Genomic DNA, 25464 nt, shown 5'->3' on the forward strand with positions numbered 1-25464 from the left:
TCTCTTTCCGTTTTATTATATCTTTAAGGAAAAGTTCGGTTGAAACAATTAGCTATTGTTAGCTATTCGAATGCCACCCTAGACTGTATAAAAGGTGTCCACATAGAATGTTTATGTTTTCGTGCTAAGTGGTCAGACATGATGACTGCTGATGGCAGGAAGGCGGAGGAAGGTTGGTTATAGGAAAGGAGTGGCGCGGAGGGGCGGAGCGGTTCTCCTTACCGGGCGGTGTCAGCTGGAGAAAACGGGACGGAGGAGCAGTGAGAGACCGACACAGGACGGACACATTTCCCCGGTTGATTGTTCTGACTGCACCAGCGGACTCCAGGTAAGAGGAAGGAGCGTTTCAGGGCGTTTTCTCATGACTCAGGAGGCTTACTGAGGATCCTCCAGCAGTAAATAGGATTTGTGGCACAGAGCTGTTCTTCCATTCAGCACGTTACCTCAGGATATGTAAAGAGATGTGAATAAAAATAACATTAACTTAGCTAAAAAAAAAAAAAAAAAAAAAAAGGGCAGCATGTGTGAGTAGCATATGACAAAAGCTGGTTTGGACACTTGAAATACTATTTTCTCCAGACAAACAATTTTCCAGTCAGCGTTATTTAATGGTACCACGTGTACAAATGCATTTATGCATATTTTATAAATTTTTTGTTAGGCTACCATTTTAGGAATAGCTTATCTCAATATGCCTATATTATGATGAATACTATGTGTTATGTTTTAAATGTGCAGTATGCTATCCAATTTATTATGGAAAAGCTTATAGCTGGTATTTCTAAAAAAAACAAAAAACATTTATTTTGTATAGAATGTGTCAAGACAATGCCAATTTCCTCCAGATTACTCGCAGCGTATTAGGCCTAGGCTATATTATCTGAAGGTTACATTTTTCCTCAATGAATATTTTCGAAATGGAAAATACTGAAGTGTGAGTGGCAGACAACAGCAACCATGTGTCAAGATGAAGAGATATGAACTGCTATCAGTCTAAACACAGACATACCTGTGTGTGTGTGTGTGTGTGTGTGTGTGTGTGTGTGTGTGTGTGTGTGTGTGTGTGTGTGTGTGTGTGTGTGTGTGTGTGTGTGTGTGTGTGTGTCTGTCTGTCTGTCTGTCTGTGTGGATCCATCAGGATTCTTGTAGGTTAATTAACTCCTGGATGACAAATAGCATCCAGACAATACACGTGTTATTGATTGCCTGTTAGATCCACCAGGAATAATTGGCTTTTAACACCAGGAGTGTTGATGAATGAATATTTTTATATTTTGTATTTTTGGTGCTGTAAATATGTTTGATAAGGACAGAGAAGACTTAATTTGTTAACTTTATAAGTTGGTATTTTTCCACCATTGTGTGATCATGCACACATTTTCAGAATAATATTGGCATAAACAGACCTCTATTCTACCTCGAGTTTCATAAACTATCCCAGGAAATATAGCAAGGACAGCCCTTACAAGCAATGTATGTTCTTTCTGAAGCAGTGACATCTTGTGGCATTGAAAAAAAATGTTTTTCTGTAATCCAACAATTCTGCATGCATGTGCTAGTTACACTAGTTAAAATTATAATATTAGGTAAATCACCACTGGTGACTGGTTGGTAAATCAGTAACTATGGGGTTAAGGTCTTCAGTATCTGTAGTTATGAGGGGGATACTGTCTGATTTGTGTATACAGGCCTGTTTTGCATTAAGGAAAATGCATCTTCATTCATTATTCAAATAACTTTGGAAATAGATACTGACATTATGTGTTATCTGACCACTAGTGTTAAAACTGCTTAATTTCACTATTTTATTAGGAGAGTCTAAAAATATTTGTTTCAAGGGCTTTTGGTGACATTGGTGGCCCTGTGATTGCTGGCCTGCCTGTGTCTGCGTGAGTGTGTGCCTGACTATGCAACCACCATATTTGCATGTTTGTGCTGAAGCATTGCCTATTTGTTTATTCGTCAATGCTCTAACACGGCCAATGCACGGGAGATTTGTGAGACACCCAGAGAGGAATCCTGAATGAACATGAGTGAATTTCGATGTGGAAATGTATGATCTTTAAGTTGGTTTTGGATTTCTCGTCTTTTAACTGATGTCTAAACAGGGAAAAGTAGTATTTTGTTAGATTTTTCCAACATCGATTAGAGGTGAGAGATCAGGTCTCTTTTTCTATATGGTGTTTTCAGTTAGATGCCATTGATAGCTCAGACTAATAAGGCTGGATGGCTTTGGCTTCCTAGGCTTGTATGGATTGTCTGTAGATGTAATAAATCAAGTTGCCTCAGCTAGCAGGCCTCTGCTCTCTGCAGCAGAAAGCTCTCTCTCAGATTAAATCATATACAGGCTTCTCTTAATACTGTGGCTGTACTGTAGTATATAAAGGCTAATACTTTCTATAACATTATCTGATGTGTTGTGTGATACATTGCTACATCTGCTACTACAGAGCCCTGCTTTTTGCTCCAATAAGCGTCATCCAAGCCTAAGATCTAATAGGATTTAGCCAACCTGATCTCACAGAATTCCGTGAAATGAACATGGCCCCTTAACTTAAAATCTGTGGCAGTTTCACGGCCCCTTAAAATTCCGTAATGGGCCCACGGAAGAATTCAGTGAAATGAACACGGCCCCTTAAGTTAAGGAAAAGTTCGTGGGTAGGCTTACGTTTCCATGACACGCGGGACAACAACGGGACGGTTGGGTTTAGGAAAAGAAGAACAGACGGTTGAGTTTAGGAAAACAATAACAGGGCGCAGGACAACAACGGGGCGGTTGGGTTTAGGAAAAGAAGAACAGAACGGTTGAGTTTAGTAAAAGAAGAACGGGACGGTTTGATTTAGTAAAAGAAGAAGCAACAGTTGGGTTTAGGAAACGTGACACGCGGGACACGATCCCCGGTCTCCTGGGTGAAAGTCCTGTGTTGTTTGACCCAACCAACATCCCAACCAACCTCCAGATTTTCGGGCTGTCATACTACTCGCTACCGTAGTCGCTTATAATGCTACGTCATCTTCTCATTGACTTTACTTTGGCATTGCTTTCCGCAGGGGCCACACGGAATTTTCACACATTCCGTGCCACCACCACGTAATGCGCTGTTAACAGTTTGTAATCATTTCACGGAATTCTGTGAGACCAGGCTGGATTTATCTGTTAATGAAGGGATCTCCGTGCCAAAAAAAGCCTATTAGCCTATTTGGTGGTATTAAATGGTCAGTAAACCCAAATTCCAAAATCATAATGCCTCCAAAAACCTTAAGAAGATACCACCTTTGGTTTGATTTGGGGAAGTTTGTACCCCACTACAAATGGGGTGATGGTTGGTGTTTATACGTCGGCAGAAAGTGTTCACAGTGAGATCTGTGGATCACCTAAGTACCCAGGATGTTGTTTCTGAAAATACACATTGCTTTTTATGTTTTTGGATGCCAAAATGCCATTCACATCCATTGTGTTTGGGTGGTAGAGAGGGTATCTATGACATAGGTCTCAAAACGTAAGCAAAATGGACAACATTGTGGTGAAAAGTATGAATGTTTGTGATACCACAAGCTTATGTGGATCATATGATACATGTCTTTGTGTAGAGAGAGCTATTACATATACAGTAGCTGTAACATAAATAGCTATCTACTTAATCTATAATACAAACCTTTTACACCCTCCAATACAGAATCATATTACCCCAAAGGCAATCTACATCAATCTATTAGATGTTATAAGGGTCTCTAGGCTAACTGTAATGCTTAATGGCTCTTTGCATAATAGATCAAACTACTATATTGTTCCTGAGAGCTAAGAGCTATGCTATTAAGATGTATGGCTCCAGGCTGACCCAAGCATGTAACAGGAAATAAACGAGAGACACACCCACCAAGTGAGAGAAAACACATCTCAAAGCAGTTGCACACCGTTTCACACCGTTCCGAGGAAACGTGTCGTTCAACACGGAAACTGTAGCGACACGGTTCACACGCGTACCCGCTCGCGGTGTGAAGCGCGTGTCAGCACTATTCTCGCACATGTAGGAAACCTCGTGAATTAACCTGCAACATGTCAGCTGTTCAGCGTGTGTGCAGAAGATAACAAGTTTGCAATATGCAACCACCCGCAAGGAAAAAGTAGGACGACACCAAAAACCAAAATCAAATGTTCTTTAGTTGGATATTGGATGTGAAAATAAGGAAATGGTTCTTCCATAACATTGCACTAGATTGCATTAGATTTGTGTGAATTTCCCTACCCAGGAGTAATTTATATAGTTCTATTTTATAGTGATCCATTATCTGTTCAAAAGATTTTCTATGTTCTGTGCAAAATGTTCTATTAAAGAAAAGATAGAAAATAAATATTTGTGTGTGCTGTAAAGTGGTTAGAAATTTTTTTATTGGAATCGGCTAAAATCGGTATCGGCTGGCCTAACTCAAAGAAAATCGGAAATCGGAATCGGCCTAGAAAGTTGTAATCGTTGCATCTCTAGGGCAATGTCTAGGTGTTAATAAAGAGATTCTTAACCTTGTTAAACTTGTCTTTTATGTACTTTTATTATGGCGAAATAAATAAATAAGGGATTATTTCAAACCATCATCACAAAACCAGCAGTTGGTCAAAGAGTGTCAAACAGGCAGACATATCACAGATGAGCTCAACCATCTGTATTTTGCGCTAGTAAAGGCTTGGGAATAATGACCGTCATCAATGAAAACGTAATGTTCGTGTTGGACAGATGATCAACAGTAACATAATCAACCACGTCACCAAAGAAGAGCGCTTGGGTTGAATTTGTTTACAACAAAGATGGCTGCCGCTGGAGAATTGAGATGTGTAGATTCTGCCATTGCGTCTGTTAAAAACCTACATATGTCACATACTCCGTTGCTCTGATTGGTTGTAGGTCTATCCAGTTGAGTGCAGAGGCATTTTCTTTCCTGGTTCGGTTGAAACACGCCCCATAATCACGGCCCAGTGGAGCACTATCAGACTCACATTCTGACTAGAATTTGAGTATGACGATGTCAGGCTAGGAAAATGATGTAGAGGGGAAACTCTTTTTTTTTTTTTTTTTTTTTTTTTGGACGAGTACAGCAGCATATGGTGGCTAAAGTTATCCAATATTTGCACATTTTTCAATATGTGCTGAATGAGTCCGTCGCTGAGTCATGAACCGTGTTGGGCAAGTTACTAAAAATTAGTAATTAGTTACAGTTACTAGTTACTTCTTTTAAAAGTAATTGAATTACTTTACCAATTACTGTATATCAAAAGTAATTAGTTACTAGGGAAAGCAACTTTTAAGTTACTTTTATGTCTGCTTTTTAAATGTAAATATGAACAGTACTGAACAGTCAAACACAATAAACATAATTTTTAGACCTATTTATTGTAATCAACAGTTGACAGAGGATGCATGTCATCGACAACATACCTAGCAATCAATTTATTCAGCTCTGCCTGGCTTATCGGCTGCACTGCAGTCCGTGTAAAATCTAGCTTTGGTTGTTTGCATGGAGTGGCGCCTTCAGCATCCGTAGGGCTGGGGCTGGTGTTGCTTCAACAGGTGCTTCAGAAGATTTGAATTGCTACTCTTAGATGTGGATAGGTTCTTTACACCTGCACATAATTGATAACTCCCCACTACATTTTTGTCTTTAATTTCGACGAGCGAAAAAGTAATGTCCGTGCTTCCAGGAGAGAAAGCTCATTTTATCCGCACTATCTAGCTATCAATCCGCTGAAAGGACTACCACTACCATTGTAGTCACTGTTATCTTTATTATGACTATTATTGCCACTGTTCATCACACCCCCAACCGGCACCGCCAGACACCGCCTGCGAAGAGTCTGGGTCTGCCGAGGTTTCTTCCTAAAAGGGAGTTTTTCCTGTCGCAACAGCCACTGCTAATGCTTGCTCTTGGGGGAATTACTGGAATTGTTGGGGCTTTGTAAATTATAGAGTGTGGTCTAGACCTACTCTATCTGTAAAGTGTCTCGATATAACTCTTGTATAAATAAAATTGAATTGAATTGAAGTGAATTGAATTGAAAGAAGTCCGGATACTTTATCAGCTGTGGCAAAAAGTGGGGAAACGTGGATCAACTTCTGTCTTCCAATTCAAGCAATGACAGCAGATCTGGTGTGCGCGATCGCTACATCTTCACATACGGTCTATGATCGCTACGCAGTAACAGCCGTAGGGACAACAACGCTAATTAGTTAGCTTACATTGCAACATGTTTAACGTTACAGGTGTGTCAACTGCAGCGGCTGTGCAAAAAGGCATCGAGGTCCTGATCACCCTGTCGGGGTTGTATTCGCTATAACAACCGCCTCGCTCTACATCACGTGTCAAACTCAAGGCTCGCGGGCCAAATCCGGCCACTTGTAGATTTAGATCCGGCCCGTATATCAATTTGGGTTCACAATATATTTTGGCCCACCTAGTTGTGCGCCAAACCAAAACTGCAATTACCTGACATTCAAAGCAGAATATAGCAGATTTGCTGACTCTGAGACTCAGAAATTCCCCCAGAAGGAACTCTTTTGATGACTTTTGTAACACAAATGCGACAGAAAGCATACAAAAATGTCAGAAAAAGCTACAAATTTACAAAAAGGTGACAAAACGTTAGATCAGAAGCAGCTAAAGTAGGCGTATCTGTCTTCTTGTCTGCAAGCGGTCATTTTTCACAAAAGAGAGTAACATGAGTAACAAACTCATTTAAATTTCAGTAATTGTAATTGCGTTACTTGATTCAAAAAAATATTTAGTTACTTTGTAGCGCGTTACTCCCAACACTGGTCATGAATAACTTTCAACGTTCTTCGGCTCAGGAAATGCGTGCAGAAACAGTCTGAATGAGAGTCGCACTGAACGACGAGTTTACTGTAGAGCAGCGGCTCTCAAAAGTTAAACTGGCTCTCACAACTGTGCGTACACCATACAGAAGCAAGATTTTGGATTCACTCCCATCTTGCGAATCCAGTTAACTCGTTTACGATTCACTACGTGAGTCTAACATCACTACACTACAGGAAGATGCTCTTCCTGAGCATGCAAAGTGGCAACAATATTATGAGAATATAAAAAAAAAGCACCAATGTAGCCAAACAACAATCATCAATACACAGGAGCTCTTAACATCAACCACGTTTGACCCTGATGTCTGAGCTCAATCTACACAGCTAAAAAGAAAACTTCTGACAGGGGACTTATGTGAAATAATGTTTATTGAAAAACACTATGCTATAATTCTAGCACGCAATCATCATCCCTCAATTAAATTGAAGCGCTGCATATAATTTGATGGTAAGGTATAACTGTTTAAAATGTTACATGTAGTACCATTTTAGAAACTGATCCTTTCCAATCATGTGTATAATGTGTAAAGAGTTCACATTGTATAACAGTACCTAAATGCAGCTGCCCTATTCTTTTATAGGTGTCAGCATGTCGACAAACATCAGCGCCGAGGAGATGGCAGAGATGAGGGAGGCTTTCCAGAAAGTGGGTGAGTAAAAATGTGTGCGTGCGGATATTGCAGACACCCATCAGACAATGATGAATTAGTCAGTCATGATTGAAGTGGGTTAAAGCAGCTGACCAACACGTGTGTGCACCATCTGACAGACACATGTTTATCTTGGGATTCATGTAAAGAAATGAAAGACCTTTAAAGCGCCCACATTTAAGTTATGGCTTAAAGGAATAGTTTGACATTTTGGAAACTGTGCTTATTGTTAGCTTAGCTGGTATCAATCATCTCATCTGACTCTCGGTAAGAAAGCGAATAAACGTTTCTCACAAAACTGTTAGTTGAGTTGTTTCAAAGGACAAGCAGTCTCATTTATTCAATATCTCTCCCAAAATCTGTCTGGACAGTATATCACTCTTTTCAGTATTCTTTTTTTCCGCAACGACAATAGAAGATCTTTCTGTTCACAAGATGCTGTAAGTCAACATATCGTAGTTCTGCTCTAGATGTCATAGTTTTGTCAGGTTTTCTTGAAGGTGCTGCAGAGCTTCATTTTAATCAGTGTGTTATCAAAGGGATATTGCAGCCATTTTAGTATTAGCTTTAGAAGAAGTTGGGGGACTTGTGAGAGAGTGAAAAAAAAAAAAACAGTAAAATTAGAGGTCTAAGGTATCTTGACCTTTAGTCCAGAGTATGTGTCGAACAATAAACACATCTTTTCAACTCCATGCCCCCAATTAATCCAGATTTGAGAATAGTTTGTACTCAATTGTAAACAGTTATGAGCACATGTAAATTTGACAAGCTGGTAGCAGACTGATCTCATGAAATGGCGTATGTATGTTACGGCAATTCGTATGCCGTTATTGGCGTATTATAAAGACAAATGCTCGCTTTTTAGCGTGTTTATCAATGCCGTTTGGCCTCCATTGACTAACATTACCTTGCGATTGCATGCAAATTTACGCTGTAGTGAGTGGTATGAAAGGGCGAAAATCCGCGTAGGGGGATGGGTAAAACACAGGACTTTCACCCAGGAGACCGGGGATTGTGTCCCGCGTGTGATGTTTGCTTGTCCTGCGTGTGACTTTTCCTAAACTCAACCGTAGCTTTCTTCTCGCAATAACACGTTCTTCTCGTGATAACACGCCAAGTGGTGTGTATGTGTATACCCGCTCTATACAGCGTAGACATACACGCGGATAGCTGAAAAAGCTACGCAAAGTCATGATGCCATGTTCCTGAGAGGCAAACTTTGAATCTAGTCCTACCAGACTCCTGGTGTTTAGAATTATCAAATGTAAAACTTGTCACGAAGATACTGACTGAATCCTAGATAGGGTCGGATCAATCAGAAATAGAGAAGAGCAGCGTTAGCCTCGTGAGACCGAGGCAAGCTCCAGTTTTCCACTCACAGATCAGTCTGGCATCTTGAGATAGAGAAAATTTGGAGCCGTTTGACCGACCAATCAGCGTTGGTTTTGAGGCGGGTTTAGGTGGTGATAAACAGATGGTTTATCCAATCAGCTAACCAGTATTTTCAGCCAGCGGTAACCCTAATTCTGTTAGCTGCTCGCTAATGCTTTTTTCTCTTGGAGCCTTCTTTTGGAATATGGACCGGGAACGTGAAAGGGTGCCTTTTATTCGTAAATTCTCGTTACACAAACGGCAAATATCCTTTACCGACATGTTGCTTGCTTGCTGAGCTAACGAGCTATGCTTTTCCTGCAGCAGCAGGGGCTTGTTGTATTTTCATACGCTTCGTTGATCTGACTGGTTGATTTGGCCCGTCCATCAACAACATAGGTGATAGACAGATGGTTTATCCAATCAGCTAACCAGTATTTTCGCCCCTTCCCAAAAGTTCTCCAACGGAAAGTTCCCAGATGGATATGCCGAGCAAATGCGAAGCAATCCATCTGGCGGAGTCAGGTTAGAGCAGCATGGGATCCAACTAAAATATTGCTTGCAATTGTGTGCCTGGGTGGCCTAGTGGTGGAGCACGCACGCACCTATATGTGGAGGCTTGGTCCTTGGCGGGGCCGCGGTTTGATTCCGACCTGTATGTAACTCCCCCTCTTTTCTCTTTCATGTCCAAGCTGTCACAAAAGTACAGGCCTAGATGCCAAAAAAAACCCAACTTTTAAATATTGCTTGCTTATTTCCCTCCATTCTTCCCCGTCCCTCTTGCCTCCACCACATTTCTCTAGATTCGGACGGCAATGGGTACATCGTCTCCTCTGAACTTGGCGATCTCTTCCGCGAGGCGGGCTGTCCTTTGCCCGGATACCAGATCAGAGAACTGCTTCAGAAGCTGGACAGAGACAACGACAGCCAGATCAACTTTGATGAGTTCACGGCTGTAGGTAACACTAACTAACTAACTAACTAACTAACTGACTAACTGACTAACTAACTAACTACAACTGCTTCACAACTTGATGTACCGTTTACTATCTATTTAGTTTAAGTCCTATCTTGATGGCTGGATGTCCGTTACCTTCCGCTTTCTTTGTGTTGGCATTCTAAACTCCGGTGGATTTATGAGACTATGGTTAACTGCTCTTCAGATCTCTGCAGGGTAAATCCAGACAGCTAGCTGGGCTGTTCTGCAGCGGCACCGTGGCCTGCTGCCGGTGCTTAGCACCACCAAAGACGATTGTGATCTGTTAAAAGAAATGCCAATAAACCATCCCGGAATGCTGTGTGGACTAATATAATAATAATATATATATATATTATATATATATATATAATAATAATAATAATAAACTGTATTAATATAGTACCTTTTAAAACAATAGTTTTTGACAGAAGAAACATAAGCTCAAATCAATACACATATATACACCATTGTAATAATGAAAATAGAAGATGGAACATCTTTATTTATATTACTGTACATTTCATTTAGCTGAAGCTTTTTTCCAAAGCTACCTTCAATAAGTGCATTCAACCATAAAGGTACAAACTCCAAACAAGAATCACATAGAAGTACATCAGCTTCTAATAAGCCAAACTACAAAGTGCCACATGTGAGTGAATTCTTTTATTTTTTTTATTACTATCATCTTCTTAGCCAGTGATGTAGTAGGTGCAGTCGGAAGAGATACGGTTGTAGCCTTTAACCCCTTAACGCCGACTGTCGCTAATTTGCATCAAACCCCTTCCATTCGGACTGCAGGCGAGATAGCGTGTGTATTCCCCCCAATGCTGGTTTGTTTACATGCGATACATACCTAGGAACCTTTTGTATGCACTGGTTTCTCGTAGGACCGGTCGGAGTGGGAGATACATCCGGTTCACGTAAGCGAAATTAACCCTAACCCTACCCCTAACCCTACCCCTACACCTAATCCTACCCCTAAACCTAACCCTACCCCTAAGCCTAAAGAAACTACTGTCAATGTTAGGGAGTAGGAGAGTGTTTTATTTCTTGCCGTTGTCCAAGATCCATGTATTTGTCATTTACAGTTTAGAAGTTCTAACAACTTTGTGACATGAATGAAATCTACTATGTGTTTTTATTAATTTTACCATTTTGTAAAGAATTTTACCATAATGCCTGTTGTCGCTAATTTGCATCATACCTAAATTTATATCTATTCCATATGCTATAGACAAATTAACAATCTCAACTTACTTTAGCACCAGCTTGGAGCCAGAAACACACATAATATTTTGTTAATAAATTCAGGCGTCAAGGGGTTAAGTTCTCCTGATGTCAATGGGGAACTTGTTCCACCATTTAGGAGCCATGTCAGCATACCGTCGGGATTTCGTTGAGTAATTAGTAGGGGTGACCCTGAATAGTCAAATATTAAATGCTTCGATGGAAAGAGCGTGATTTGACTGCCAGTCTCACAGTTGGAATCTTTGCAGCGCCATAAAGTCCAATTCAGACTAAAGATTCCGGACCAGACGAGTGTAAACCTGCAGCTACTTGCAACGCGCCGGCCTGCAACGTTCTAAAAACCTGCCAGTTTACACCAACCTATTTTTTTTTCTCCATAATCGAGCAGCCCTAGTATGATCTCCATAGCACGACTCTTTGTACTTCCATTCCAATTTCCGACTTTCAGGCTTATTTCTGTAGCTGGATATTATCTGTTGCGTCTAAATATGAATGTGGATAACGTTAGTGATAGTGAGATGCCTGCTACAGTTGCATTTCTAGTGATGAAACGGCGAAAGCAATGTTTTATTTCTCTGATTCACTTCGCTTTGTTTTAACGACGCTCGCTCTCTACAGTCACACACATATACCGTGCTGGCGGGCGCTGCAACTTTTCCCTGTAACGTTCTTAAGCGGTTTCGTCCCGTTGCGAGTCTTTGAAGATTTTAATAAATGTTTTTCAAGTGGGTACATAAATCCAACCGCCTAATGACAGATTTAAGTTTCATTTTCCATGATCTGTGACCGACAGTCACCCCAACTCCCCACCCCCGTGATTCGATGACCAGTCGACAATAGGCAAGACTTGAAAATTGTGATTCGACTATGAAAATTCTTAGTCGAGGACACCCCTAGTGACTAGATCTCCCTCGCAGTAAGGGAGCAGCAAGCAGAATGGCTGATGCGGAGTGACTGGGCTGGGGTGTAAGGCTTAACCATGTCATTCCCCCTCTCCCTCCCCTCTCAGGCTATGTTTAGACGGAAACGATCTGAAGAGAAAACGCAAAAGTGGCGTTGCGTTCTCACTTTTTTATTCCTTATTTAAACAAGCGTTTTGGGGAGGAAATCTGAGTGCATATGGTGACGCAAAAGTGTGTGAAATTTGATGTAGTATGCACACTAGGCTAGGTGGTAGTGTGAAGCACTGCCACACAACACCACCAGGTCCGCGTGCCTGCGTAGAACCTTCCTTCTACTTCTCTCCCTAGTAGCAACGACAACAACAAAAGCTGACAATTTTGTCTGGACAGACGAGGAGGTGGTGTTATTGCTCCAAACAATGCACACACATGGCACATACACAGACACACACGCGACACACACTCTCACACAGTGCGTTTTTACCCTTTAGACGGGAACGCGACGGTGGAGCGTTTTTAAGATTTCCACTCTGGTTTCAGTTTTTTGCGTTTTTTAAGCCCTAAAAACGACGTTGCCGTCTAAACAAAAGGCACATCTGATACAATATTTTGTAGTTTTCACCCGCAAGCGTATTCATGTAAACAGGGCCTCAGAGTTAGTAAAGATTTTCTTTGTAGGTTTCTTCTTGTATGTCTGAAAATATACATTAATATGAATCCAATATTTTGATGGCAAAGATAAATTGGCCTATTTGTTAAACAAAAGAAATTCACACAGTAAGGTAGCCACTATGGTAGCCATACAGTCAAGCTTAAGGAGTCACTGTGCCTTCCACATGTACTGTATGTTTAACGTTCCAACACAATGTATAAATAATTTATTTTCATCCATTCTGCACAGTTTAATATGCAACTCAATTGTATACAATATATGCAGTATTGGCTCCCTACTCAGTCTCTCTTTCAGCTTAGGGGTCCCTGGCCTAAAAAACCTTGAAGGAACCCCCTGTACTAAATCATCATGAATATTTAATTTCTTTAATTTAATCCCTTCTACACACGGCTCCTTTAACAAATGAAGCCACAATTCAGTTGACTTTAATTGAAGCCTTGGCATGTGTTTTTCAGATTTTCAAGGATATGAAGGACGACCGCATGGCCCAGGGTTTCAAGAAAGCTCTGAACAAGAAACAAGGCATCGTGGCCATTGGGGGCACCAGCGAGATCTCTAGTGCAGGAACTCAGCATTCCATCTCTGGTTAGTAAAGCTCCAGTAACACTAATACCTACCCAATGATATGTAAGGGTCCACTGTCCATCAATGCCATCAAGCCAATATCATGACAGATGGGACCTGACACTTGACTCATCAATTTCAGAGCAGGAGCGCTATGCCTTTGCCAACTACATCAACTCTTCTTTGGAAAAGGATCCAGACTGTAAACACCTGCTGCCCATCAACCCCGAAACTGAAGCTCTGTTTAAAGCGGTGGCTGACGGCGTCATCCTTTGGTAAACCTTAACAAATCTGACAAAAGTCTTATCAATGACATAGCAAAACATACTGATCACCCACCTTGTAATTAGCTGTACTTCTCTATCCATAACGTCATTTGGTTTATCTTTATCCTTATTTGAGCTTCAACTCCACTGGTCCTTATCTGTTAACTTGAACCACTTTTCCGTCTTGCATCCGTTTTTCTCACCTGTGTTTGCAGTAAACTCATCAACCTCTCTGTCGCTGACACCATCGATGAGAGAACCATTAATAAAAAGAAACTGACAGCTTTCACCACACAGGTTAGTTTGTTGCTTAACTAGATAATCGACTGTGCTTTGTGGAATCTTTGTTTTGGGAAAATAAACCCAACTTTTTTAACTTTAAACCTGTGTTCCTTGACTGATTGGTCCACCACAGGCTGTATGTCGTGTTTAATGGGTTTTAACTTCACTGCATAAATTGTAGAAAACAATATCAAATGGAAGTTAGTTTATATATATATATATATATATATATATATATATATATATATATATATATATGCCATTTAAAAATCAAGAAACAGTTTTCTTCCAGTTGACTGTGATACTAAAACTACATCCCTGATTATACACATTACATTGCATGGATCTGACCTTAATTTTGGCCTCTGTCATCCATCTTTTGTTTTCCCCAATAGGAGAATCTGAACTTGGCTCTGAATTCCGCCTCGGCCATCGGCTGCCAAGTTGTCAACATCGGAGCTCAAGATCTGAAGGAGGGAAAACCTCACCTGGTTCTCGGACTCCTCTGGCAGATTATCAAGATAGGACTGTTCGCTGCTATAGAGCTGAGCCGCAATGAAGGTTTGTACACACACACACACACACACACACACACACACACACACACACACACACACACACACACAAGTTTGTGGCACTATCTTTGTGTGGACCAGTCATTGACATAATGCATTCCCTTACCCTCACCCTAACCATAACCTAATTCTATCCCTAATCCTACTACCAAGTCTTAACCCTCAAACAGCCCTCTCAAACTTGTGGGGTCCAGCATTTTGGCCCCACAAAGCTGTTGGGACCCCAGAAGTATACTCCAGGTTTTTGGACCCCACAAATATAGTTAAACAAGCCCACACACAGACACTAAATGTGATGTACCCACACATACACACTTACAGTCCCAATATAACACAGATTGCCAACACAAAACCTTAGCGTTTACTTTATTTCAGTTTATTTATGTATCCCGAACAATCACCCTACTTTAAAAGAGAAAAAATAAAACACAAAGATAAAACACAATCATATACAAATCAAACCGATTCCATCAAAGAACAAAAAAAAAGTTTGAGAAGGAGCAGGCCTAAGCATAATGCCTATAAGTCCTGCCCCTACTTTACAACATCATATTATCACAAAAAAATATATATATATATATATATATATATATATATATATATATATATATATATATATATATATATACTGTATATGCACAGCATCAAGAATTATACACTTACATCAATACACTCTGACAATCTCTCTCATTCAAACATTTTTGTCTTCTGTAGGGCTGTGTATTGGCAAGAATCTGGCGATACGATACGTTTCACGATACATGGGTCACGCGATATATTTGGATTTTTTTAAAGTAGCCTATAATTTTAGAAAAACTAATATTTAAAAAAAGACATTCAAAGAAGTTTACTTTCGGTAAACAATTCAGTACACAGAAAATCAAACTGCCAGTTTGGGATTGTGGTTCACAGGTTCTTAGTGAGCAAATGTTTATATGCTAAAGTAGGCCAGAGTTCAACCATAGCTACATTGTTAGCTTCTAGCAAAAAGTTAGGCACTGATAGGCACTGTTAGGCAAGGACACTAGTGGTGCGTCTTAGCATAGCCATCTAGTGGTAGGGGGTTTGAACACAACATAAACGTGAACCACTGTCTTACATGAATATTTTTTGCATGTAAAAAAAAAAAATTGATATTGCCTTTTTGAAAATCAATACAGTATTGCAAAATAAAATATCGCAATACTCAAGTGTATTGATTTTTTCTTACACCCTTAGTCTTCTATTAACTTTTATTCACGGATCATTGCACCCCCACAAATCCGAGTCATGCTTGTCTTTCTGTGTGCAGCTATAGCAGCGCTGCTGGAGGAAGGGGAGAGTTTGGAAGAACTGATGAAACTCAGTCCTGAGGAGCTGCTGCTGCGCTGGGCCAATTTCCATTTAAAGAAAGCCGGCATGTCCATATCAAACTTTTCTGGAGATATTAAGGTAAGGAAATGTCAGAGAAATGCCTTAACCTCTTACTGTAGACGACTGAAACTATTATTTCACTAACCTTAGTTTCAGGCTCTTACCTGTGTCCGACAGCTTAGTTTTATAATTGTTTATTCTAGCGCAGTGAACTGCCATCTGCTTCTATTAAATACATCTAATAGACATTTATTTTGCAAAAATTTACATATTGTACAGTTACATATAGACCGAATCACAGTGACGTCAGGCTAAAATCACTTCCGGGTAGACAAATGGCGGTTGATCTGAATTGCGGAGATATGTGAAATAGGCAAACTTATGTATTTCTGTTGTCACTTTCAGCCATAACTGCAACGTTTAAAGATATAAAGTTCAACACTGTGGTCCGACCTATCTGACGTTTCTACTGTGCTGCTTTGCTAACGTCTTTGATAAACCAAATTTAGCGTTACGAACTAACCTGGTTGACACCAGACCCTTCTCACTTCTAACTGAGAGTGGGTCTGGGCAAGGTTCATTGCAGCTCATTTCCAAAGGGGCGTAACCAACGGATGCCCCTCAAATGTCTCTCTCTCTCTGGGTGCATTGGATAGTCCTTCAACCAATCAGACCAACGATCCGGGTGACGTATCACGGCAGCGGCATCAACGGGTTGCTGCGCTTCGGTGGCCGTCATGTTGAATGTAAACAAAAAGCTGCTCGCCGTCGCTGCGCTATCGTCATCATGTAAAGCCCGCCTCAACGGTTGTGATTGGTCGCTTTGGATAAAGGCTAAATGACATGTAATGTATGTAGTCAAGGCTGCCACACAAAGTGCCACCTGCTCATCAGATAAACATTTACACACATTCACACTTCAATGGCGCAGCAATTCGGGGTTCAGTGTCTTGCCTAAGGACACTTTGTCATGGGACTGTTGGCCCAGGGATTGAATCACCAACCTTCCGATTTGTAGGTAACCGCTCTACACCTGAGCCACAGCCACCACTGGTCGGACTGACTGCTAAGTTTAGGTACTGTCAGTTTCTTTAGTCAGTGGCCCAACCGTTAAATTAGTTCAGTCTCCGACCTAATATTAGTGAAAGTGTTCACATATGAAAAAGATAAAACTTGCATTTTAGATGAATGAGATGAGAGTATATCTACTTGTTCCCCGTGTTCCCTGTTTGCTCTGTGACTTTAAATTGAATGTACAGGACGCAGGGGTTTTCTACCAGGAAGTTATTGTAAACAAACATTGTGATCAGGTGTTTTATTCCCACAAAACATTACACGATGCTAGTGAAATCATCTCACAGGAGAATAGATCCGACGTGTGTGGTCAGGAGTCATTTTCAGTGTGGTTTGGTATTTAGCCATATCTCTCTAAGCATCTTATCTGTTTCTGAGTAGGACTCCAAGGCGTACTTCCACCTGCTAGAGCAGATTGCTCCAGATGGCAGCAAAGAGGACGTTCCCCGGATTGAGATCGACATGACTGGTCTTTACGTAAGTTGATATATACACACACACACACACACACACACACACACACACACACACACACACACTCACGCTAAATGTAATGTACAGACAAACTTAACATCCCAATATAACACAGATTGCCAACACAAAACCTTAGTGTTTAGTTTATTTCAATTTATTTATGTATCTTAAGACAGCAAAGTGGAATGTTGTATGTTTGTTGTTAACCTTTTTATATTATATTCATTTATTATTTTAGTCCGACATTAAAACTTAAATAAGTAATGAATTTGGGCCTAACTGGATCAAAACGTTCATGACTCAACAGAATCACACAGAAACACATTGGTATGTCATTAAAACTGAGCTCAGTCGAGGCTTTCCATATGGCTATCAGAGGCTGAAGGGACACAGACTTCCTGTTGCCCCCCCCTTTCCAGCTTCCTTCCTGAAGGACTATATTAGGATCATGATGTCGTTCTGACTTTCTTATCTGATCTCTCCCTGTCACATTTTTTCTTGTCAGCACTTTTTGTATGCTGGGTTTGTATCAGTGGTGGAAGAAGTATTCATAAGTAATTAGTAATAATACCACACTGTAAAAAAAAGTCCTGCATTGCAAATGTTAGTAAAAGTAGGTAAGTATCATCAGGAAAATGAACTTGAAGTAATAAAAGTACTCATGGAGAAAAATCCTCACATTTTAGAAACTGGAAACGATCAAAACAGCTCAAGTGTTTGGATCGGCTAATCATTTCAGCTGGACTTATAGGTTGTTGTATTGTTGGGTAGATGTGTTTTGTGTGCAAAAAAATCTTAACTTGTAAAGTAACTAGTACCTAAGTTTGTATTTGAGTTTATTTAATTTATTTAATTTAATTTGTTTAATTTTTCAGTTAAATAACTGAATAAAATGCAGAGTTTACATCGGTTTAAAACATAGAAATTCTGGCCCTGTATATATAACTAAAGCTGTCAGATTAATGTAGTGGAGTATAAAGTACAATATTTCTCTCTGCAATGTAGTGGAGTAGAAGTAATGAATGGCATGAAAAGAAAAGACTCAAGTAAAGTACAAATACCTCAACATTTGTACAGTACTTGAGTAAAGTAGTTACATTCCTCTGGTTTGTATGCATCATCTTGCCCCTTGCTGTTTAGCCTTTTCATTACAGTAACATCCTTGTGTAACAAAGCCAATCACATTCCATAGATGGTGTTGACAAAAATCCAGGACTTTGAAAAATTGAACATCGACAACTTCTCAGTCCTTCCCCCCTTTCCACTAAAGCCCAAAACGGTCTCCTAAGCCCCTCCCCCCACAAGGGAGAATGAATGCGTGTGCATGAGCAGTGATTGACACGCAGTTCGACACCTCCCCTGGCCCTGATTGGTGCATCTGAACAGGGAGCTGTGGATTTTTGCAAATCGCACTACAGGCTGTAGTTTTTTTTTTAATTACCTGATTCATGTAGTTCTACTGGAACATAGGGTCAATTTCAGCAAATATGACAGAAAATTAGTTTTTTAAGTCTTACCTACTGCACCTTTTAAAGGATGTTCTGTATCCCACAGACAGATCCTCCAACAAAATCCAAATGTGTGTTTGTTTGTGTGACCCCAGGAGAAGGATCTCAAGAAGAGAGCAGAGTGTATGCTCAAACAGGCCGAGCGCCTCGGCTGCAGACAGTTTGTAACTGCCACCGACGTCGTGTCTGGAAACTCAAAGCTCAACATGGCCTTCGTAGCCAAGCTCTTCAACAAATACCCGGCTCTCACCAAACCAGACAACCAAGACTGGAACAATGTGGAGAGTAAGCATGGATGAACAGTCCCTCTCTCACATATGCCGTCACCACTCTACACATTTGGCGAGTAGCTAACCTCCTGTGTAGTCCTGCTGTGTGTCTGCGAGGCTTACCTTTCTTTTCTTGTCTCTGTCAAGGCGAGACCAGAGAGGAGAGAACTTTCAGGAACTGGATGAACTCTCTCGGAGTCAGTCCACACGTTCACCATATCTACGGGTCAGTATCCCTCTGTCTTAAAATGACTGTATTTGTAGTTTACCGCTTATTACCACGGTAGCCCTTTGCATGAGAGTTGAGGAGAGTTGTTGCGCCTTCAAGCCGGCAGCGAAGGTAGTCACGGAGCAGTAACAGCCCCAAAACAACGTCTGTATGATAGGGACAGCCAGCATGGCGGGACGACACGCTTTAGTGATGACCGAGTAGACCCATAGGCAGGTCAAAAAGTGACAAAGCAGCGTTTCGAGTAGCCAAAGTTATTAGTTTACAAAAACATTGCTTGCAATAGTCCACCTTCTCTTCCACTCGCTCACTCCCTCTCTTAGACACACACACACACACACACACACATACAGGTCGGCTACACACTGGCTGCGTCGCGCAAGCGTGTCAGCTGCGTGGGGTGTCCCTTCATATTTCGGCTCCCATGTTAACAGGTTAGAGCTTTCACACTGCCTGCCTGACACGCACGTCTCGAGAAAACGCGTGCCTGCTAGAAATAGAACCAACGCCTATTTTTAACACGACACGCAACCGTGGTGGAAGCATTTCCAGGCAAAATAGAATAGGAAAAGATGTTTATATATCATTTTGACACAAAAACATTAATAAATGACATGTTGATGTTTGAAAGTTTTGATATAAATGCAGATATATAAATGTATTTTCTAATATTGCACCTGTCAATACAGAACAAAATGTTCTGTAGCCTATTTTGCCATCCATACTGCCAACGTTATTTTTGCTGTAATCAAATCAGTATATATTTATGTTTAAAGGTGCCCTGCCACACAAAACCGTTTTTCCTTGTATTTTTTGAAATATGTTAGGTCCATATGTGTTTGTGTCATGTGGTGAATGTGAAAATGAACAGCTCCTCTGACAGCTCTAGCCACTGAAAAGAAATAAGCAGAGAAATCAGGCCAATTACAAAATCTGGTCAGTCTGACATCATGTTGCCTGAGCTCATTACTATTCATGAGCTCGCCCAGTTGCGCTGGGTAAAGGATGCTGACAGCCAGGCTCTCATTGGCCAGCTGTTAGCCAATCAGATTCAAACAGCCTAGCTTGTGAATATTAATGAGAACTGGCAGAAATCGAGCTGAGTCTTCCTGCAGGCTTTCTATACCAAACTAGAATGGCTTGAAACAAGGTAACCAAGGCATTTTTTTCCACAAAAAAATGTAACAGAGTCCATGGTAGAACTTCATCACCACATAAGTAATGAAATATGTGTGGCAGGGCACCTTCAACATGGTATTTCATCTTATCAATGGGAAACATACGTGTGTCCAGACAAGGCTAGCAGTAGCAGCACCGCGTCAGACACGTTTCTGGTGTGTAAAGACATAGAAAAATCCACGCAGCCGCCACGCAGCTGACACACAACAGAAACGTCACGCTCACGCCACACAGGCTGTGTGTAGCCAGCCTTACTCTCACATGCACAGGCGCGGAATTTTAAATATAGCATATGTGTATACACAGCAGAATATATTGGAGGCACGTTCGTGATTCTGCCCTCTTATTGGCTACCGCACTGCAAAAGTTGACTCAGAGTCAACTTTGGGTGACTAGGGAGAGCGGTGAACATCCAGGCACTTTAGCCGCTGTCAGCGGATTTCACTCATACCGCTGTTTTCATAGAGAATGAATTTAATCTCTCCACTCTTCTGTTATGCTGTTACGCGTGGTTGATTTAACAGTGCCGGCTGGCTCGCACACCCTAGACACGACTCTGTTGTATTACACGTCACTTCTCATTTGCTCCAGGAATGCTGGCATGCTATTAAAAAAATCCCACACTGGAGTGGCCTTATGCCGCCTTTGCGTGGTTCTGTGTGAACAAACAAAGCCAGCATAGCGGCAGACCTTCATTTGCGGTGCTTTTGCGGACTCTCTGTGTAAGAGGGACTACTAATACACACTGTTTCAATACATCCATGTGTGTAAACTTGTGTTAATGCAGTGATCTGCAGGATGCCATGGTGATTCTCCAGCTCTATAAAACAATTAAGGTGCCAGTGGACTGGGACAAAGTCAACCAACCTCCATTCAAGGGAAAAGGAGCAGGGCATTTAAAAAAGGTACATTTACATACATAAAGCATACATACTGTTACAATACAGTATGTATGCTTTAAAGAATGGGTTTACAACCTTTAATTAATGAGGAAGAAATTAAATGAAATAAAATATGTTTTTGTCCTTAACGTGTGTGTGTGTGTGTGTGTGTGTGTGTGTGTGTGTGTGTGTGTGTGTGTGTGTGTGTGTGTGTGTTCAATGCTAAATACCAGTGTAAACGACCACCAAGACACATTGTGATCCGATCACTCGAACCACTTTCTGAGGTGGTCTGGGATACCTTTTCAGTGCAAACGCTAATGTGTCCTGATGCGTTGCAGACAAAGACGTAACAGGAAATAAGGTCATCAATGCCGGACACGGTGGTTGTTTTGGTGACCATTTTACAGCGAGGTTGGACAAAGTTGTGTGACTGCGTTGGCTTCTGCTTACGGCGATATCTCCAGATGTACCAACCCAATCTCTAACAGAACTGGCGAGAGTGTGGACGTTATAATTGTGCGCGGGGCCCTTTTACCTTCTAGCGGAGTTAACGTGGGTCGTCATGAGATCTGAACATACGTGGTCAGCGATGTGTCTCGGCTATCCACTTGTATTCCGATCACTGAATTAAAACAAAATGTGAATAGGGTGTTAGTCTTGCTTGATCAACTGAGTTTATCATAAAATATATTAACTTTGTGTGTGTGACAGATGGAAAACTGTACCTATGCTGTGGAGCTGGGTAAGAAGAAAGCTGGTTTCTCCCTGGTGGGAATTGGCGGACAGGACCTCTACGATGGAAATCCAACTCTAACTCTGGCACTGGTGTGGCAGCTGATGAGGAGGTGATGCAATCTTCTTTTTTTCTTTTTATAAATACATTTTTATGTCAATTTTAGCAGCATGAAATATAGTATGTAGTACAAGTTTACATTACTGCTTTGACACAGCAAAACAAATAAGGAAATGAAAGAATTTAAACAAAGAAAAAATTAAATTAAATTAAAATAAATTATACAATAAAAATAAAATAGTGCTTCTGCTGTTTTAACATATGTTGCTTAAGTAAAACAAGGCTGAATGGGTTGAGTGCAAAAAAGCGTCGGGCCAGATCAAAGTCTGCGAGGGGCCGGATTTGGCCCGCGGGCCTTGAGTTTGACACGCGTTCTATGTGATTCTTGCTGTTATGAGTTTATACCTCCCTGTTTGAATGCACTTATTGGAAGTCACTTTGCATAAAAGCGTCAGCTAAATTAAATACAATGAAACACTAGGAAAATGTTATGTTGTTATTGGTATTACTTAAGCAAAATATCAACATTTTTTTTGGACATTAGAACTTAGAGTATTGGGAGTAAAATGTAGTTATTCTGCCATGTTGCACTTTAAAATAATCTCCCTAACAATCTAACTACTGGATATGGAATATGATTTGATTTACAGTAATTGTTGATATTCTTACACGTGGCCTTAATAATCTGTACGCAGGTACACATTAAATGTTCTTGAAGACCTCGGGCACGGAGCAGTTGCAGGAGATGATTTGATAGTTTCATGGGTCAACAAGACTTTGGCTGAGGCTGGCAAGAGTTCCTCTATCAAAAGCTTTAAGGTGAGTTATGTTATGGTTTACTTTTTAAAGAGTGTAGTTTAACAACACAACCATTCTGTGAGCAGCATCATTGTTGTAGGGGAAATAATTCATTTTGATCTTACCTATATCTGGAATTGTTTTTTACTGTATCGTGTGTGTGTGTGTGTGTGTGTGTGTGTGTGTGTGTGTGTGTGTGTGTGTAGGACAAAGCGATCGGTACCAGTATGCCGGTTCTGGACCTGATTGATGCCATTCAGCCACAAAGTGTGAACTTTGAGCTGGTTCAAAAAGGAAGTCTGTCAGACGAAGACAAACTAAACAATGCCAAGTAATCACCTACCTGCTTTTCTCTGACTGTGTTTGTTGGTTGTTGCCGGGTTTTATATTTGTGACAAAATTCTGACCACGCAATGGGACATCTACAGCGCACGTACATGAATTATATTTTGTGGAGAAATTATTATCATTTAAAGACTAATTTAATTTGAGAAACATAGCCTACCTACTCTGTATACGCCAAAGTTTACCTGTACACTGTTAGTGTGCTACGATTTCAATCAATCAGAGATTTAAGAAATGTATTTCTCGCATCCCCTCTTACGTGAAAAGAATTTCAACATAGGCTGCCAGTTTACAAGGGTTTACAATATTTATAAGGTCTTATATATCCAAACAATTTAACATGAAAATAGTGTATGTCTAAAAATAAATCAAAACAAATTAAAGTAATATATTGACACTACAACATATATAAATAAAACTAAACATGGGTTATGTAAAATTCTCCTTACATAGACACACATATTCAGTCCAATATACATAGGAAAATATTCATATTTTTTATTTTAAAAATTTGAATAAAAATCCTGTTAAATTTTTCTCACTTTAAAGACGTTTAAGTAGGTAATTTCTGATTGGGTGTTTTGTCTCCAATCCGATTGCTAGTAGGATTACTGGTCACTCGAGTGGCAGTGAAGCACTAGGACAATGATAGTTGGGTGAAGTTATTATGGAAGTTAGTATTGTGCACTTAGCCTATGTGGATAACAGCAACAATTTCTCTTCAAAATATTTATGTGTTTGCCAAAAGATTTAGCCATTTTTTCACCCTTTTTCAAAATGTCCCATTACAAGCTCAGAGTTTTGACACAAATCTAACTCCATATTTTGGGAGGTAAAATAAATAAATAGTGATGATAAAAAGAAAATGTCAAGTAGAAATAAATGCATTTGACGCGTGAACAACGGAAAAATACAATGAGTGTCACAGATCTAATACGTTGCCATAGTGATACTAACTATGGTCCTTTCCTGCACCAGGTATGCCATTTCCATGGCGAGGAAGATCGGGGCGAAAGTCTACGCTCTGCCTGAGGACCTGGTAGAGATTAACCCGAAAATGGTGATGACCATCTTCGCCTGCCTGATGGGGAGAGGCATGAAGAGGGCTTAAAGGACAGACGCATGCACGCACACACACACGCAAACGCACACGCACGCATACGCATACTGACTGTCTTTGCCCGTGTGATTTCATGAGACATAGAGAGTTAACATGGCTGTATTGGCTTGTTCTTTAAAGCAGTTATTCTGCGTTAGCCAAAATACAAGTGCCACTTTAAAGGACAATTCCGGTGCAAAATGAACCTAGGGGTTAATAACATGTGTACCGAGTTGACCGTTCTCTGGGATATGTTTTTATGCTAATCGACTGTGTCTCTGGCTTGAAACAAGCTAGCGCAAACCAGTGATTAGCTTGTAACGCTAGCCTTTGGGGCAGAGGGTACCCGTTGAAGTGTGGTGCTATGTTGAGCCTTGTTAGTGGTGTAGAAATAGTGATTTACCCTCTGCCCCGAAGGCTAGCGTTACAAGCTAATCAATGGTTCGTGCTAGCTTGTTTCAAGCCAGAGATACATTCGATTAGCATGAAAACAGATCCCAGAGAACGGTCAACTCGGTAAACACGTTATTAACCCCTAGGTTCTTTTTGCGCCAGAATTGTTCTTTAACAATAGTGATCATCTGAGAGCTCAGCAGGAATTAGATTTTGTTTTTTTAAAGGCTATGGGTAAATACTTGGGGTTTGGGTGTTGTTTTTTTTCTTCTTCTGAATCTCAGTTTTGCTTTTGCACACTTTGGTAGTTGGGTGATTAGCAGGGTCACATTAAGAAAACACTCATCTTTCCATACTGCTCGTTAATATAAATATCAGCAGGAATGTGTTTGTCTAGACTGGCGACATGTATACAGGGTCTGCCCAGTACACGAGGGGTAAGCCTGTTGAGAAAAAAAACACGAATGAGAACAAATGAATCAAAGGATCTTTAAATGGAAAGGCTGTGATACGTGGAAATTTGGGACCACAATTACCAATTAACATTTATCAGCCCTGCTGAAAGCAATATATTAAGATAGGTGATCGTTTTTCCTCAGAATTTCATTTTTTTTATTATTATTATCCTTTATGAAATGTTACGGCAGTCTTGCCTCTTCTTGCTTCCCCAGCTGCATTGCCTCCAGGTTCCCC

At 40.6% G+C, this 25464-nt stretch overlaps 1 protein-coding gene across 2 annotated transcripts; it reads left to right on the forward strand.

Moving 5' to 3' along the window:
* LOC114563164 (plastin-3) lies at positions 1 to 24619 on the forward strand. 2 transcript variants are annotated; one of them, XM_028589983.1, is made up of 16 exons: positions 1 to 328; positions 7445 to 7513; positions 9688 to 9839; positions 13142 to 13271; positions 13393 to 13525; positions 13732 to 13813; positions 14194 to 14359; positions 15665 to 15804; positions 17182 to 17277; positions 18878 to 19067; positions 19199 to 19277; positions 21247 to 21364; positions 22055 to 22188; positions 22832 to 22955; positions 23141 to 23265; positions 24258 to 24619. In XM_028589983.1, exons 2-16 carry the CDS (start codon positions 7453 to 7455, stop codon positions 24388 to 24390), a joined length of 1863 nt encoding a protein of 620 aa, XP_028445784.1. In that variant the 5' UTR covers positions 1 to 328; positions 7445 to 7452; the 3' UTR covers positions 24391 to 24619. The 2 variants fall into 2 exon arrangements, with proteins under 2 accessions (XP_028445784.1, XP_028445785.1); XM_028589984.1 differs by lacking the exons at positions 1 to 328; positions 7445 to 7513 and having other exon boundaries at positions 9771 to 9843.
* Positions 24620 to 25464: the final 845 nt, after the last annotated feature.

The sequence above is a fragment of the Perca flavescens genome, chromosome 10, assembly GCF_004354835.1.
Source record: "Perca flavescens isolate YP-PL-M2 chromosome 10, PFLA_1.0, whole genome shotgun sequence".
NCBI classification, from domain to species: domain Eukaryota; kingdom Metazoa; phylum Chordata; class Actinopteri; order Perciformes; family Percidae; genus Perca; species Perca flavescens.

Bases quoted from the DNA above. Each gene is read 5' to 3' on its own strand.
- LOC114563164 (XM_028589983.1), top strand. From the start codon at position 7,453: ATGTCGACAAACATCAGCGCCGAGGAGATGGCAGAGATGAGGGAGGCT. The intron at 22,189-22,831 runs GTGATGCAATCT...ATCTGTACGCAG, and splicing joins GTGTGGCAGCTGATGAGGAG to GTACACATTAAATGTTCTTG. The intron at 23,266-24,257 runs GTAATCACCTAC...TTCCTGCACCAG, and splicing joins GACAAACTAAACAATGCCAA to GTATGCCATTTCCATGGCGA.